Raw genomic sequence first — 17,874 nt, 5'->3', positions numbered from 1 at the left:
ATTGGTATCGAGCCTGATACCCAGTACCACTATCGGTGCATCCCTTAAAGTAACCATGTAGAGCAAAACTGAATGGAACATAATATTAATTACCTCAGACTATTTCTGTTTTTTATTGTTTTTTTAGAGCTGTCCTCAACAGCTAATATTCCAAAGAATATTTTCCAAAGAGCTAAACTTCAAAATGATCTGAACTATCCCTCTAAATATTGTTGCAAACCCCTCCAAACGCTAAAAGACCCTGCTTGAATGAAAATAAGGTCAGTTTGACAAACAACCTGAAGTTACATGTTCAACCTTTCGGTGTCAGCATTTCCCTGTGCAGTATACTTGCATTGAGTGACAGTGGCAGTTTGAGAAAGCTCCTCTAAAACCTCAACCAACCATTATCCAACACTCAGCAGACATTTCTCCTGCATTAGTGACTCGTCTCATCCCACCAAATGCAGGCACATGACAGAGGCTGTTCCTGGAAGCAGGGTGGACTGTTACTGTTAAATGGATGTGTACTTCCGCTGGAAATACTGTCTGACAGATCAGGTGCTGATGGAGCAGTTCTTGTTGGGGTCATTATTTCTGATGGAGCCAGATGATCGGTAGAGGCAGAACTCCGGCCCTGCTCACTCAAACTCTCCAGCTGATGGATGAAATTGGAGAAAATATCACAATACCTGAAAAGTTGTAGATTTGGCCTACATTCTGGGTGTAAAAATCCTGAAAACTGTAGCATAAAGAGTTGGAAAGGGCATAAAAGATGTTCCTTCATGAGAACCTTAACACTTTGTTAGTTTCTTCAGTGCTCATTAGTGAACACATCAATCATCCACACCCAAGAAACAGTTAGAAACATGTTCAGATTAAATCTTGACAAGACGCCAGCAGTTTCCATCAACTGCTCACCACCAGGGGCTTTTTATTTTCTCCAAAACACTCCTTAATTTGATGAATCATTTAGTTCAAAACTTGGTCATCACATTACTACACATTTTGCTGAGCCCAAAACTGTAAATGAGAAGCTGATCTTAATGTCTTGCCTGGTAAATTAAAGATTAAATTAAATTAAATACTTCTGGAGAAAATATTATTTCAGGGAAATGTTATTTTCTCTTGCTACTATATTTTGGTTGATTGCAAGTTTTTAGGCTCATAAAATACCAGGTTCAGTTATTCAGCCATTCAATCCAAAGACTTTAAAAAGGAATTTTAAAATGAAAAGCTATTGTTTGTTGGTGTTGATTCTCATTCATCCTGCTCATGTTAATCCTAGCAGGTAAAATGTATTTTTTTTAAATCTCCTGATGCTGAAAGGTGAAAGTGTTTGTTCGTGTTGATGTGCATGTGTGTCTGTTACCAAAATCTCATGAACCACCAGATGAATTTTAATGAAACTCACAGAAATTACTCTGGATGCACATCAACAACTAATTAGCTTTTGAATACTCCAAGCATTACCACATCTCAAGATATGGGTTGTTATGCACGGCTCTGGCAGCCAGTTTGAGTTAAAGCTCTGCTATGAAAAGCAACAGGAGATGTGTATTCCTTCAAGGAAAGCTAGACCTTTGAATAAGTGTGGGTTCCTGGTCGCTGTATATCAAATACACTAAGAAAATCTGAGTGCTGAAACACAGCTGTTCCAATTGTCTTTTTAAACTGGAGTTGATTTAAAACTTTGAATATCGTCAATGTCACTTAAAACCCCAAATAAAAGTCATATTAAATCAATTCAAATTCAAAATTCAATTCAAAAATACTTTATTGATCCCAGAGGGAAATTAGGTAGTCAATAGTTAACCACATTTTTTTTGCCAAATGCACAGAGACAAAATCATAAGAGAGAAATATAATTAAGGCCAAAATTTTAGGATTTTAAATAATGTTTTTTTTCTCCTTGTAGTAAATATGTTAACATAATTAAACACAGTGAGACACTGTGTTATGACTATTGAGGTTAATTGTAAAGATAAAGTTTTTCTGTTATTACTGCTCACTGCCAATAGTGTGTCTGTGCCTGTTTTTTTGTCTGTCATTTAGCAAAATATCTCTTGAACCACTGGCTTGATACTGGACTTACATATATAAGAACTGGATGTACATCTACAAATAAAAAACTTTTGAGTCAACTAAGTTCAAAGTGGCTGCCTCTGGCTAAATTTGATGTGGTCGTCGCTGAGACTCATTCACAACATACACTACACTCTGAATTTGACATCTTGTAATATTGTTCAAGCTAATGTTATTCTCAAGGTTTGATTTTTAACATTCTAAAGATTAGTTTTTATTCCTCTTCTACACTTTGTTGCTGCTGGAAATATAATTTCCCTGAGAGAACTTTCCAAAGGGATCAATAAAGTCATATCGTATTGCATCGCATCGTATCGTATTGTATCGTATTGTATCGCATCGCTTTGCATCGCTTTGCTTCACATTGCATTGTATCGTATCGTATCGTATTGCGATCAGAACAGCTGCAATTTATCTAAAACTCTGGCATGAAGGGCGACTGACAATATTAATTCTGTCAAGAAATTCCAGGTTTTTATTTTAAATAGCACATTAGTTTAGTTTATTTTAATTCCTCTGCATCATTTTTATTCTTGTAGAAACAAGAACTGCAATTAGAGGTCCAATAAGAAATAAGAGAAGCTAAACAACAGGTAATAAATTCAACACATTGCACGTTTTCTGTTAAACTGCTAATACTGAGTCTAAATTTTTAAGGTGAATAAAAAACATCTTGTGACCACTCAGCTTCATTTTACTTTGGTCATTATAACACATTTTTCCAAATAATAATATGTTACAATTTTGCATCTGTGAACCATTTTGTGCCATTTCTAAATTTAAAGTGTAAATATGTAACATTATAAAAAGCACACACTTTTTATCCATTTTTAAAAACCGCTTCACCATTAAGGCAGGTATATCTTCTAATTGTTTCCTTCAATAATAAAGACCTTGGTTTGATTTTCTCACACTTTGAAAGGACCATTGTTTGTCTTCTCTACATCTGAAATTGGATGGCAAGCCCCTTTGGAAAGCAGCGAAGGGGAAAAGATTTGTATTCACCTGCTGTATGTGAATAGAGTCGAGGAGGGGCTAAAAGAATGGGAGGCGAGGGGGTGGTGTTACATAGTGCTTTCTTTATGTGATAATGGATTGCTCTGACATTCACCCACGTTGTTGTGTGCCGTTTCTGTCTGTCAGTACTCTACCTTGTGGGATAAATGGTCAGTTTTAAACTGGAATTTTAAATTCTCATCCATTGTGACGGTGACACTGAATTGTTTCCTTTATGTCAAACCCCCAAGGTGAACACACAGCATCTTATTCATGTGCCATGTATGTTTCTTACCATCATCCACTTCAGGAAATTCGTTTCTCATCGTTTCTTTCTTTTTTTTTTTTTTTTACATAGCTGCACTCTCTTCTATTGGCCCAGCTGGGCAACTGGATTCTTCTACATGCAACACAAAAGAGACAAAGTGAAAGCCGGGACCGCCAGTAATGAGCAACTCCTCTTACAGTGTTACATATAAACCAGTCCACAGGGTGGGGAAACCTTCCGGAGACAATAGAGGGTTTGAGAGGTTTCTAGCCCTCTGAAGCCCCTCTTTGATTGAGTTTCCTGGCGCTAAGCTCCCGTGTTGTGGATGATTGTGGAGTGGTAGCTATGGGTCCGGGGGGGTGAAGACCCTCCTCTACGCTGACCTTTCACAGGCACAGGTGGGGTGGAGTAGAAAGAACTGTTGGAGGACGATGAGGACGAGAGAACTGTAGGAGAGGTCTATTGTGCGCCATGAATGTCGAGGTGGCATTCATCAACCCTAACTCACTGCCTCTGTACACCTGCGATGGGTTTTCTCACAGCTTACTTTCTCACAGATTTGTGATACTTTTAGGTTACACGCTGTGGTAGCGTGCAGTTGAAGCAAAAATTTCATCTCAGAATCATTGCTCATACTTAGTTTTTCTGATTTCACATCTTTGTTTCCTGCCCACACCAACAGCTTGGCTTTGATGATGTCAGTGATTGTTTTGTGTTGTGCATAACGAAATAAATCAAATTTCATACTGACAAGAAGACACGTTTGAATAATTTTACAGATATTCTTTTATTTCCTTCACCACAGAAGCAGGTATGCATTGATTTCTGTTGAAAATAATTGTATAAAAAATACTTCTCATCACTTGCATGCTACATTGACTTCTTGTCAAGGCTTGCCTTCTGATTAAAAATTCTAATTGCCCGATACCATCCAAGACATTGACATTTATGTAGCAACAAAAATTCCTATGGTGTGCTTTGTACATAGCAACTTGGGGAACTTTAACATGCTGACATTTGTTCAGCATCAATTAAACCTCTGAAATCTTTTGTGGTTGTTAAAAATGCATGCTTCAAATATATATGAACAATATTTTTGAGTAACTTAATGTCTCAGATGCATTTCAAATCAGGTCTATAAGAACATGCAACATGTGAACTGCTGTTGAAACTGCTAAAACAGAATTTTAGAAGCTTTGAAACCTGTTGCGATGCTCTGTAGTCGTAACAATTTGATCATCTGCCTGCAGCTTATAGAAATTTACGAATACCTATGTCCATATTTGGTTTGTGTGCTTCCTCTGCACAACTCTGCTTGGTGGTTTTGCTATGCAAAGCGACCGTCAGGGCTGATGAGACAAGTGATGAACAATGAAGAGAGCAGAAAAAATAAATAAAAAATAAATAAAAAGCATTAGAGACTAGGGCTGTGAGATATGGCTGAAAATTTGACCACTGTAAGTGTTTCATATCAGTGGTTATTGGTAAGTCTTAATTAGTTTTTTTGTTTTACATATTTAAAATAAGGACCAAGAGAAGAAAGGCTGATTAATACCGCCAAACTCCTGGCATGACTTTTCCTTTTTTTTCGCTACTTCCTCTGCAGCTGTTGCACTTATTTTCTTCTTTCAATCTACGTCATTCCTTATCCTATTTTGAAGCAGCTTTGAGGTAAAACATGAAACTACTGCTGCACATGTTACACAACAGGTTGTTGCTAGTTTACCAAAGAGTGAGTGAGTTGATGCCAACCTTGCTTAACTGGGCTGTGAGAGATCAAACAGCTAAAGCCTTTCCTCTTCCTACATCCCCAAAGTTGCAGTGCGGTTCTGGATTGGAGTTCAGTTAAATTATCAACATTCTATCAGACAAATTTTCTATTGATGTTGCTCACATGTCTGTCACAATATATTTTGTTGTTGGTTTATTACCCAGCCGTAGTAGAGACTCATTTGAAATGAAACAAGTACGCCTAAGTAATGTTGATCACAAAGTTGACGTTGTGCAGTAGGATACATCTACTGAATGCATATGATCTATTTCTTACATGTATCATTTTAGACATAAACTTATTTCATTTATTGAACAAGTGGTACAAAAATAATAATTGGCCCTGTTGCCTCACATCACCAAGGCTGTTGGTTTAAATCTTAAGTCTTGAAGTCTTCTTGAAGTTTGCAAGGTTTTCTCCCTCAACCTAAAAAGTTGCATGTCAGTTTACTTGGCAATCCCAAAATTTACTGTTAGTACTCGTAGGTGTGCATGATTGTTTGTCCTTATTGGCCAAGCTATGGATTGCTGACTTCTCTAAGATGTATTGATGCAACTGATGAAGATTGATCTTTATCAGATCAAATGTGGCACGGTGGTAGGGCAGTTGCAGGTTGGATTCCTCATCTTCCCAATATGTTGTGATGTTCTTGAGCAAGACACCTATTCTCTAACTGTTTCCTGGGTTTTCACATAGCTGCCCATTCCTCTACTTCGGAATATCTCATGTAATGGGTCAAATTCAGAACACAAATTTTGTCATTGAATGGAAACATATGATGACAAACAGCACTTTCATCATGCAACCTTACAGTATTTGTACTTATTTCAAAATGTATTTAGTTGTTTTTCAGACCTACTTTTAGTTATTAAATTATAAAGAAACCAAAGTTTTTCATGTTTGTGAATTCCCTTTCATGCTAAAAAACTCAGCCAACTTTGCAGGCTTATTGTGAGATTTTAAATGGACCAAGCATTTGTGTCCCTTTCAGCAGATCTTGTGGTCCACCTGCTACTTTCTCACTTTTTCATTACATGTTCTGGTTACTCAGTGTGGCAACAGATTGTTCCAGCTCACAGTCAGTGTTCACACTTATTATCTGAACATGGCTGGCAGCTTTTGCCAGAACAAAAGACACGACACAGCTCTAATTGACCAACAGTTACCTGCTGGCATACTGTATCAGCACAATTCGAAACCCACCACTAAGAGTGTTCATTATACAGTTGTACTGTTCTAGATAGGTCTGGGTATACATAAGCTGTTGACTCATGGCTCATTCATGTACAGAGTTTTATTGTGTTACTGTGGCTAACATGGTTCACAGGGACTCATTTAACCAGTCTAGTTTGTCTGAGCCTGGAGTGAACATTTCCTCCACTCTCTGCTTCATAGACTCTTTTTGTGACACCCGACTCTAAGCTTAATGTAAACTCCAGATATCAGTCCTTCTGCTGAGAGACACTTCAAACATGCAGTAAGCCATCCGGTGTGGAGTTAGTGCCAAGCTGAGATTCTAATCATACATCCTTTGTAAAACTCAGAGGAGATTAAGGCGTTTTTATTCTTGTGTTTTTGGCCAGTCAGAGGCCACAATCATAGTTTCTGTCCAGCATTTTCCCCCAGCTTATAAATGGCTTTATTCTATTTTGTCCCTATATTTTTTCCCTGTGTGACAACTTTTGGGCATGAAGCTCTAAAAGCACTAGGGCAATTGTCACGGATACAGAGTGCAATTTCAAGAGCAATTTTGTGCATCTCCACTTTGCTAAAAGCGTATGTAGAGTGCCTAGATTTAGCAAATATTTTCCATCATTCACGGAACTGTAAATCTATGGAGATTTTTGTAAATTAAATTCCAAGTTACATTTCCGTTGTTGTCTTAAAGGATTTGCATGTTTTCCCACAGGGGATTTGTTTTATGTACACACATTTTTTTAAACTGTTGTGTTTTTGCAGCTAAAGTGCGTCTTGTGATGTTGTATGCCAAGGATTTTGAAAGTCCTTTCAGCTATTCAAGGATTCAGTCACCATGCATCTCTCTCTCTCTCTCTTTTGCATTTGCTCAGCACAATGAATGTCTGCTCAGCATATGAATAGCTTCACCCATCACAGTCATGTGAGAGGGTAAGCAAACTTAATCTCTGTCCATGTTGTCCTTCACTAGTTCAGTGTGAGAAAAAGGCAAATGCTCATACAAATACATTAATATGGATATTAATGTATGCACAAACTTGCAAATGAAAAAAAATGTTTGGAATACAAAACGAGCTTTTAAACATTGTTGGCTCTTCTAATAAAGGTCACATTTAGTAGCACAAGTGCTCATTAAATGTTATGCTGCTTTCCCTCAATAATTATTAAAAGGGCAGCCACTCAGTTATCAAGTACAAGTCAAGTTTTAGACAAATACTCAAGCCTAATTTGTAAAATTACCTTTTTACAACATTGCTGAAATTATTAATTAACAATTTAGCAATACTAGAAGCACCAAAACTATATAAAATAACTCTTATTATGCAATCATGTTCAGTGTTAGTGGAGTTGTAGCCATCATTTAGCCCTGAATATCTTCCAGTGCATTTAAACAACATTGAATCTAAATGATAAATCTTTATAGCTCGTACTTAAAACACACAAACAATTGAATACCTGTAAAACAAGCAAGTCACATCTTAAAATTGTGAAACAAAAGCCAGAGACCATCAACTGGGGTTTCATCACTGATTGAAAAAGGTTGGTTTTATGTCTCATCCTCAGTCGCAGAAATTGCAGTTAGAAAACCAGGGTCAGCATCAAAAAATTTTGTTCGATTGAGAGAAATAAAAAGAAGGCAATTAATGACAATAGAGTAATATTTTCATAACACAATACTCCAAATCAGTTAATTTTTAGAAACAGTAAAATGCAGGTTTTTCTTTGACAAAATAACATAAATACCTGAGTTTAAGCTGGACATATACAGTATATTTAAATAGACATTATTTAGGATACAAACTAAGTAAGAATTTGAGCTGCACCACAAACAAAATGTATATTGTGGAAGTGTCTCAAAGCTAGTTAAATCAGTAAAATTCACTTAAAATAAAATGAAAATAATTGTCTTTGAACACTTGTGAGCTGTACTCATTATTTTTTGCCAACCTTGCTTAATTGCTTTTGTTAATTAATCTTTATTTAAGCAGGCTGATCCCGTTGAGAACACAGATCTCTTTTGCAAGGAAGGCCTGGGCCTGAAGGCAACCCAACGTTGATGTTTTTAGATGATGGAAGGAAACCAGAGTACCCAGAGAAAACCTGAGCAAACATGATGAAAACATATAAACTCCACACAGAAAGACCCCAGGCCCGAATCAGGGATCAAACCCTGGACCTTCTAGCTGTGGGGCAACAGTGTTCACCTCTAATCCTACGTTCTGCCAAATGTATCTTTTTGAAGTCTAAATCTGTTTTTAGAAGTCTTCTAAACTTTTAGATCAGAGTTGGAGCAACTGTAGCTGAGATGGCTAGATTTTCTAAACCAGCAGTTTTGCAAGAAGGAGTCCAAGATGCTGTCACGAGGATCCTCTTGAAAATGCTGGTGTAATGGGATGACTCGATTAAAAGACATGTTAAATGTCTGGTCTACAGTGCGACAATGGGAGAAAAACACTTTTAAGTTTCATTCAACCCAAACTAGGCCAGGATTCCCTTATTAACATTTCCATTTCATGTATAGGTGCTGCTTCCATCTGCATGCTAAACAGGACGGCTCTCTCAGAAGCACCGGCGCCGCCACTGATTAGCATTTGGACACAGGGGACAGGGAGCAAATCCTGGAGTGTTGTTGGTGTGCATGTGGAGGGAACCTTCACGAATGCCAATGTGCTGTCCTCTGAAAAGAAGCGAACTAAACAAATTGGAGGACATGTTGCATTAGCAGCAGATGTCAATTAGTGTTAAGAGTTGTATTACACTGACGGCTGAGGGAGTTTCGAAGACAGGAGACTCATAGATTTATTATAGCACTTACAGCTTTGGATAAGAAAGGTAAAAACAATTACTAAGAGAATCTAAAATTTGTATATCTTTTGCCTATTTTTTGTGTTTAGTTTGAAAAACACTTGCATGTAAGTTTCTTAAGATGCAAGTTTAAGTGTTTTCATTCCATTAGCCACCAGCCTTTTTTCACAGATATTTTAATGCAGCACAGCAGGAAAGCTACAGGTGGAATAAATACTTTTAACAATCGCTCAGTTCCCTTTAGCATCCCAGTAAACTACAGCAGTGAACCAGCAGAAGCACCTGCGGGACCTGCTTCAAGTGGAACATTGCCATCTTTAACACACCTGTGCATGCTCTGAAAAGGAACAAAAATAGGTATTTGTTGCCTGTTAAAAGCTTCCTGTGAAGGTTTTGTTGTCTCAAAGCCCAAACTGGAGCTTATATTTACACTGTATGATTCATAAAGTCCACATCTGAGGCTGGGCTTTATTTTGGAAATGCTGTACGGTCCCAAGACAAAAGCTTGGGTTTGCATTTAAGGTAGATGGGATTTCTGTAGATCAAAGCCAATGCAGCTATGGACAGCATTGTCCAAACAACAAGAAAGATTTGAAAGAGGAGCATAGGAACAACAGATTGTATTTACAGAGGAGTTGATGACTGATGATCTCTCTTTGTCTTGCATTGTACAGTGCACATAAAGGGGCTCTGGTTTGTTTTTGAGCTGCTGAGCCGCATGAACAACATGATGCCAGTTCATACGTTAACCTCACCAATTATTTGCATATGGTCTCCCAATTATAAAGGCTAATGAGAAGATTAGGGGAAACCCACACTGAAACTGGCCTACGGAATTTCCATTGTGATCGAACAATCGCTGATAAAAGGCCAGCAAGAGCCAATGAGCATCCAGCTCTGTGCGTTCTGACTATAATTCATGCCTCTGCTCATTCTTCACTAAAACTAAAAAAGCAAAGTGATCAGATAAATAAAGCAAATGTACTTTACTGATAAAGTTCACTTGAGCAGATGGAAAAGCTCATTGCATATTCACACTGCAATTTAGATTTTCTCAATTTTGAAAACCCAATAAAAAAACCATCCTTTTTATCTTCTTCACTCCCCTCTTGGCTGCTCAACAGCTCCAGTACAAGCAGTCCTATGGGCATGAATTGGAATCATTGTCGGGAAAAAAAATAAACTCTTCCAACCATTTCCATTTTCTCATCACTATGTTCCTGAATATGGAGCCATTCTAATCATTATACCCCCCATTCATTCGCCTGGAGGGGATCCCTGCTGCTCCATTAAGGCCATACGAGGCCTCACAAACCCCAGAATGCATGAGCCATCAATAGCACTGATTATGGGAGTTAATTAGGGTGCCTGCCATGAGAGAAAGGCTCATCTTTCATCAAAGATGGAAAATTTGTCAACTACTGATGCAACAGCAGTGATTCTGTCAGGGGTTGCAGTGTTGCATCATGATTGTGTGGCGTAGACAGTGGCAGCATCTTTGATAAAGGTTAGCATGAAGCGGGAGATGTAGTGTTATCTGTTCTTGTAGCAGGAAAACTAAACCAGGATTTTCCCCCTGCTGACTGTTTTTCATTCACACTATGGTTGGCTTCCATTTTCAGTCCTTGTGCCCCTGACACCTTCATCTGTGTGTTTAGACATGCCCGTCTGTGTGTGTTGGCGACGTGCACAAAACCAATTAGTTTTGGGATGGTGAAGTAGCTGGCTATGGGAAAATGACAATGAAGTAACTGAAGAGGCCGGCTGAATGAGAGGCCTGGCAGCTCAATGCAGCTTTGAGAGAGAAGAGTGTGTTTTTTTTATTCACATACAAAGTAAAAAGGAAGACTTGTGTGAAGGTGGTCTCATGTAGCTACAGACAGTAATGAACATAACAGCCTTTCACTTTGCTGACATTAATAATAATTAGGTTGTTTATTAGAGTGTAATTGGTTGTAGTACTCTTACAAATTCTTTTTTGCAAAAAGCTTATACCTTCCATAAAAGGTAGCTATTTGCAAATCATGAAGCTCTCATTTTGATTTAGGTTTAGTGTATTTGCGACTACTTCTGACAGCTTCTGATATGTTTTTAACTGAAGTCACCTACAGTTTTTGGAAATATGCCTAACCTTTGCAGTCCATCATAAACATCAAGCCTGAATCAATAGCTCATTCAGTGGAACTGATTTAAACAATTGTGATATGGTATTATTGAAATTCAAATTTCACAATGATTGTTTATAAAAGGAATTCATCTGGAATCCATTGAAAATCTAAATTTCCATAAAATAAAAAAATGCATTATTATTTTTAGTCTCAAAAATTAAATCTATATAGAGTTTTTCAGTTACATCAAAAACTATACAAGAGAGCAACATTCATGATGTAAAAACCATGACTTACACTTACAAATGCAAAGAACAATATTGGAAGAGGCTAGTTTGTCTATGGGGGTCACATTGGAGTTGTCACCCCTTGTTAAGACTGTCGCAGAATCGCCTCCTGATCTATGGCCTTTCTGTGAAGTTTGCATGATCCCATCATGCATGTGTGGGTTTTCTTCAGGAAGTCCAGATTTCTCCCACAGTTCAAAAACATGCACATGTGGTTATTTGGTAACTCTAAAGTACCTCCTGTAGGTGTGAGTGAGAGCGTGAATGGTTGTTTGTCTCTGTGTCCTTGTGATGGACTTGTGACCCATCCAGGGTGTCCCCCATCTCTCACACAGTGACTGCTGGAGATGGGCACCAGCTTCCCTGTGACACGGAAAGGCAAAGCGGCTAAAACAAAGCATAGATGGAGAGTTTATCAGTCTACAATTCTAAAAAATATACTATCTAAGGAAAGCATTAAAAAACATTATTCCCTTCAGAATGAAAGGAATAGTGTATAGTAATAGTAATGGTAATAGTTTGTTTTTTTTTGTCCGGACCAGCTGACCCACATCGGCACTTATATATCCAGCCAGAAAATCCAACTGCAGATGTTCGGTTTCAGGTAAAGATCTCCTGTTTGTCTGTTTCGGTTTAGTGGGCAACATTCAGGAAACTGTCACGTGGAAAAATGAGTCTCTCGGATTGGTTGATGCGACGCGTCGAGCAGCAAAAGTTCAGATTTTCCAACTCATGCGGCGGACGCTTGGGACGTGCTGTGCGTGCACTGCTTCGAGCCGCACTGCTCCAAATGCGCCAGATGCACTGCTCGGCTTCTAGACGCCCCTAGATGCGCATCCACCATTGACTTTGCACGTAAACCAGATGCTCCTGATGCTCAAAACGCGTTTGGTGTAAATGTACCATAAGACTGCAAGGGAAGCTCAGCTTCTCTGGAGGTCTATGGGGCAGTGGGCTGGACTCGGCTAGCCCAGATGCTCAGCTTCTGCATGATGATTGGATGATCTGTCTGAGGCTGAATCCCTTGTTGATTGACAGCGAAATAAGCGAATCAGTGATCTTTTGGTGTAAACATCTTTGGGAGCATTTTTTAGTTTCATTCTGTTCTGAGTTGAACCGGAGATTTTATTAATCCTTTTAGCAGCATTTTCTTTGTTAATGACTAGCGACAAATCAAGCTTCTATTTCTGGTGTTTTTTTTTTTTATAGCTGCTTGTGTTTGGAGACTGACTTCTATCACTCTTTCTGACGTCTATCGCAGTTTCTGTCCAGCGGGTGCTGCTGAGCCCCTCCACCGTCACAAAGCACATCACAGGCGGACACACTTCACTCTAGCCTTACGCCAGTAGCAAGTTGTGGACCGTATTTTGGTGAAGCCGTTTGATAGTCTTCCTTACGAAGAAAAACTTAGAGTTAAACAGCAGGGCTGATCAACTCCTCAGATTAATTTGGTGAAAAAGGTGGGGAAAGTAACAGATCTTTTCATCTGTCCTGGTATGAAAAAGTGAGCTGGCTGACTGGAAGTGCTGTAAACTGATCTGTGACAGGTTCACAGATCATTTTCTTGAAAAGGAACAGAGGGTAGAATTTACGTATAAATAAACTGACACGTTTTATGATGTAGGCCGAAATTGAGCTTCCTCTTCTTGAAAGAACAGCATCCGCCACTGCCCGTGATGGCTCCTTACTCAGAAAAATCCTAAAATAATGTGGTAACTTCCAGTCAATGCAGTTTTCAGCAAATACTATGTAACAAAAATAGTCTCTTTCTCTTTGAGACCAAAACATGTGTAAACATTAGATTTTACTCATCAAATTAGAAAGTTAAAACAAACATAAGGCCTGAGAGCCAGACGCTAGTGGCCCCAGAGCCATTTCAGTCTGGCCTTTTACATCAGCATACAAATACAAAGCACCTATAATCTATGAAAATTATAATTTTAATAAATGCTCTTGAGTACAGTTAAAATAAGGTCTACACTGCTTTTTAATCAGTTTATAGCAGATAAAATAAAAAGAATGTGTTTATTTTTGACTAAAATTGGCTTATACATCCTGATCTGACAAATAAAAAGGAAGCATAATGTGTTGAAAAAATGTGTTTGTTCACAGGCACTATAATTTGATAAGAATGTATTGTATTTGGATTATGAATGGCAGCTGAGCTAAACTTATCGGGGGGAGCCAACACATGGACTTCCCATCAGCCTGAAAGACTATTTATACAAAACATTTGACTATGTACAATCATGTAACAATTGCTGGCTACATTTATCATTTGAAAAAAAGAAAACCTTTGACGATAATCTTTGGTTGTAGGTGCATCATACATGTTTTACTTGTGGCCCAAGATTAGAGGATTGAGGGTTTGATCCCAAGCCCCTGCTACATGCCAAAACACTGAAACCCTATTTGTACAGATGCTTACTGGTTTATGAGTGAGAAAAACAGTTATGTGTGTAGCGTGTAAATAATAGAAACACATTGCCCATGTGTGTGAATAAGAAATATCGTGGAGTTCTTTGCAGAACATGGAGATGTTATAAAGGAGAATAAGTGTGGACCATTTACTAAGTCAAAATTGAAAGAAATATTGATAACCTGCAGTTTAATCATACCTGTCACTAAACCATCAAAACTGACCACAATAGAAGTTTCTAAGTGCCCTCGAAGATGTCAGCCTTTCCTCTTTGTAATTACTGTATTGAATTTTCAAAGGGAAATGATTACAGACTTTATCATCCTCTCAGTCATACCAATTTAGAAAAAAATAGCCTAAAAAGACCCTGTGGATCTGTCATTACCAGCCTGTCATTTGTTTTGTTTTGTTTCTAAGAGGCCATTTCCTGTTCGATCTTATCAGCTGCCTAACAGCTTTTGGCAGAGCATTCCAAACACTACTTTGGATTTATCTAGCCCTCAGCAAGGGATCTTTATTGACTTTGGCTTTCCCATCTCTGTCAGCACAGGATGCATAAGAGGGTCTGACAATAGATATAGATATTTGTGTCTCATTGAAGAATCGTGCGTCTGAAAAAGAGAAGCTTTGACTTGTTTCAGAACCCTCCCTTTACTCCATCAGTAAATGGAAGGTGTTCAGCTTAAGAGAATGAGTAGTTACTGAAATAATTTGAGCAGAGTAAAGTCAGTTTTTTTTACTATTACAACTCTGGTGGATGGTGTGTTGGTCTTAAAAGCCCCACTTGAATCCCCACTGTCATCCTGCTGTGACAGGGATGTGAGTGGTTGGCTCCATATCACTGCAGCTCATGGGGATAATTATGACACACACACACACTGTATACACACTCAAGTGAGCACAGGCACATAAAGACACACACATGCTGACCGGCTGAAGCCGAGCTGCTACACCTCATTAAATTGGGAAATGAATCCAGGATGAAGCTCTGGCTCCATTTCAGATAAGAATCTCCAGGCTTTTGGGGGATTCACCATAAAATTTATAATTATCACATTTATGCCCCTACTGTCACAGGGAGTTTTGCTTTCAACTTCACCTGAAATGGATCAATTCAAGCTCTTTTAAAAACAAACAAAAAAAAACTTGTACAGAGAAGTAATTGCAGTACAGTCACAACCACGAATGGATTTTCTTTCTTTCTCAGGAGCATACATTTCTCACAGTGCGTTGGAAATAAATAAAAGCGAGAGTGTGTTGAGGTTCTGCACCCCTGCCTGCAGTCTTCTGAAAAAGCTCGATGAAATGATCCCCCGGATCTTTGTGTGTCAAATCCCAGGACGGACCTGCCCTTTGGCGTACACAGCGTTGGGATTGGCTGAGTCGGACGAACAATACCAGCCGTCCCAAAAGGGGCGCGTTTGAAGCCGGAGGTCCCAGACATTAGCCTCGGTTTCTTCCCACACCACTAGACACCAGCTTTGGGTCAAAAACTGAATTATGACCCCAGGGCAGCACTAACGAATGTATTTGTTCCCTCATGAAGCATCAGACCAGAACCAGGTCTGACTGTTGAGCCTCTAGTTCCATCCAAAGCCTTGTTCCACCCGATGCCCAAAGGCAGGACATTAATACACATTTCTGCCTTTAAAGGGCTCTGCAGCCATCGTTAATATCCCAAATATGGTAATTCGCTTTTGAGATAACATAGCAAATTGCTGCTCCTGAGCTCGAAATGAAGCTGTGACATTTTAGTACTATACACCATCGATTGCCTTGGGTAAGACAGACAGGAAGGAAAGGAAACGGGTCAGGCTGCAGTCATTAAAAGACAGAAAATGATTCCTCTTTCATTTAGTTTCACATTATCTGAAAACTGTGCGCACATTCAAACAAAATAGGAATAATTTCTTTCATATCATTATATTACTGTGAAGTCAGTAAAGCATTAGTGCTTATCAGTTACTGACGGTTGTTCTGCACTCTGGTTTTGATTACCTCAGTATGTCAACATTTGCATTTGACTTTTATTCCATTTTAGCCTCGTCCCCAAAAAACAATTGCTTTTGTTAAAAGAAGATGTGATGTGGCAACACTGAGCTGCCAGGCAACAGGTGAAAATGTATTCTGCCGTGTGTGGAATGTGTTCAGTTTGTCAATTTTTAACTAAACACAATTTGACACCATTCTGAAGAAATGCTATGATAAAGACAAAAGTCGATCATTTAGTAACAAAGAAAATTTATGACAAATAATGGCTACATAATGTTTTATCATGATGATTGAACATGTAAACACTCCTACTTTTTTAACCAGAGCATCCTGTAGTATCCGTGCCATCTGTCCCATTAAACAGCCAGAGATTTAACATTTGTTTGGTCACACCTGACTTTGCCTACTACAGCAGTGTCATGAAGAACTGATGGTTCTGAGTCTGAAAACTGACCTCGGTGCAAATGACTTTGCTGCAGGCTCAATCCCTCACTCGTTCGAATTGATAAAACTGAGAGTAAAATTGTAATGGAATGTAAAGTGTGCCCCTCGTGTTGAACCTTGATATGTCATCTGCTGCTGGTAGGAATTGACATGACGGCGAAGCCTAATGGCGTCATGTGATGAGTGGAGCAAAATGAACCCATGTGGGCCCACGTCGATCCCAGCTGGAGTGCACTAGATCAAAAAGATTGCTTCCAGCAAAATGCAGTACATGGCAACTCGCATTGATCTATGGCCACAGCCTCTGGAACTATCAGAGCCGTGTTCTGCAGTTTTGTAGTTTCTATCCTCCGATCTCTGATGGTCTTTCTTTCCCCCTGTCTTTCTTTTCTCTTCTTCCCTGAAGTTGTAGCGTGCATGTGCCCTCAGACAGAGTGACTGAGCGGCAGAGAGGGCAGAGCATCGTGGATTTGGAGAGCAGTTCTGACACAAAATGAGGATGGAAAAGAGGAGGATGGATGCAGCGCTGCTGGTGTTGATTTTGGGACATCTCACCATCGCTCTGGAGGTCCCATTAGATCGTAAGTCAAACACAAATTCACACTGCATAATAGACAAGTATCAGAATGACATACTGTTGCTACATTACTGTGAATAAGTAACTTTGTGTTTTCTGTGGGTAAACATGGTTATTTAAAGTGATTTTTATTCAGCAAGACCCACCTTGTTGTGTTTTGATAAACAGCAAAATAGGCAACAGACAGGAACTGTTTTATATAATTAAATGAGGATTATGTGCTACCATATTAGAAAAACATGAGACCTTGATATTGTTAAATCTAGAAATGATTGTATCAACTTTCATAAGCCCACATTTTCCTCACACGCTGTGTTTTGGCATCTAGGTCGCAATCATCTCCTGCAGCAGCAGCAGCAGCAGCAGCAAGTGTCCATTAGATGGGTCATATTTATTATTTGTGCAGAACTTTGGAAGATAACAGCTTGTAGTTGTTTTGCAGTCCATTATAAGCACAGAGTTCTCTGACATGGCAATAAACACATACAGTGAATGCAATGATAAAAGGTTTTCAATATACTGTTCTGCTGGAAAAGGATGGCCATAACACTAGGCTACAAATAGCAGCACTGTTCTCATATTGGGAAGTTTTTACTTGGTTTTTGGTGTACAACAATCCTGAAAGGATTCTATGCCATGTGATAAAGGATTAAAAGATCACAGTTTTAATCTCAGGTGTCATCAAACAGTTTTTTTCCATGGTTGGTAAATGCGTCTTTTTTTCCATATGTTCTCTCAATGTGACAGTGACAAACACAGCTAAAAGTAAAATCTGATTAAGACTACTTGAAATACCGTTTTAAACAAATTTGTTTAATGAATTCAAATTTTTACTCAAAGGGGGTATTCAATATCAATTTTCAATTCAATTCAAAAATTTATTCATTTCATTAAAAAATATATTATATACAATAATAAAAATAAACCAAAATCAAAAACTATACAA

The 17,874-nt window shown here is 38.6% G+C and overlaps 1 protein-coding gene across 1 annotated transcript in view; it reads left to right on the top strand.

The window, feature by feature from the left end:
- nrcamb (neuronal cell adhesion molecule b) overlaps window positions 1–17,874 on the top strand; it is a gene marked incomplete in the record, with an annotated part of 104,357 nt that overhangs the window by 51,398 nt on the left and 35,085 nt on the right. The window contains 1 exon segment of the mRNA XM_014019740.1: window positions 16,758–16,932. Within this exon segment, the coding sequence (XP_013875194.1) occupies window positions 16,845–16,932 (88 nt within the window).

The sequence above is a fragment of the Austrofundulus limnaeus genome, unplaced genomic scaffold (assembly GCF_001266775.1).
Source record: "Austrofundulus limnaeus strain Quisiro unplaced genomic scaffold, Austrofundulus_limnaeus-1.0 Scaffold229, whole genome shotgun sequence".
Taxonomy (NCBI): Eukaryota; Metazoa; Chordata; class Actinopteri; order Cyprinodontiformes; family Rivulidae; genus Austrofundulus; species Austrofundulus limnaeus.
Note: the sequence above shows the minus strand (reverse complement) of the source record. Positions and strands in the feature narration are given on the sequence as shown.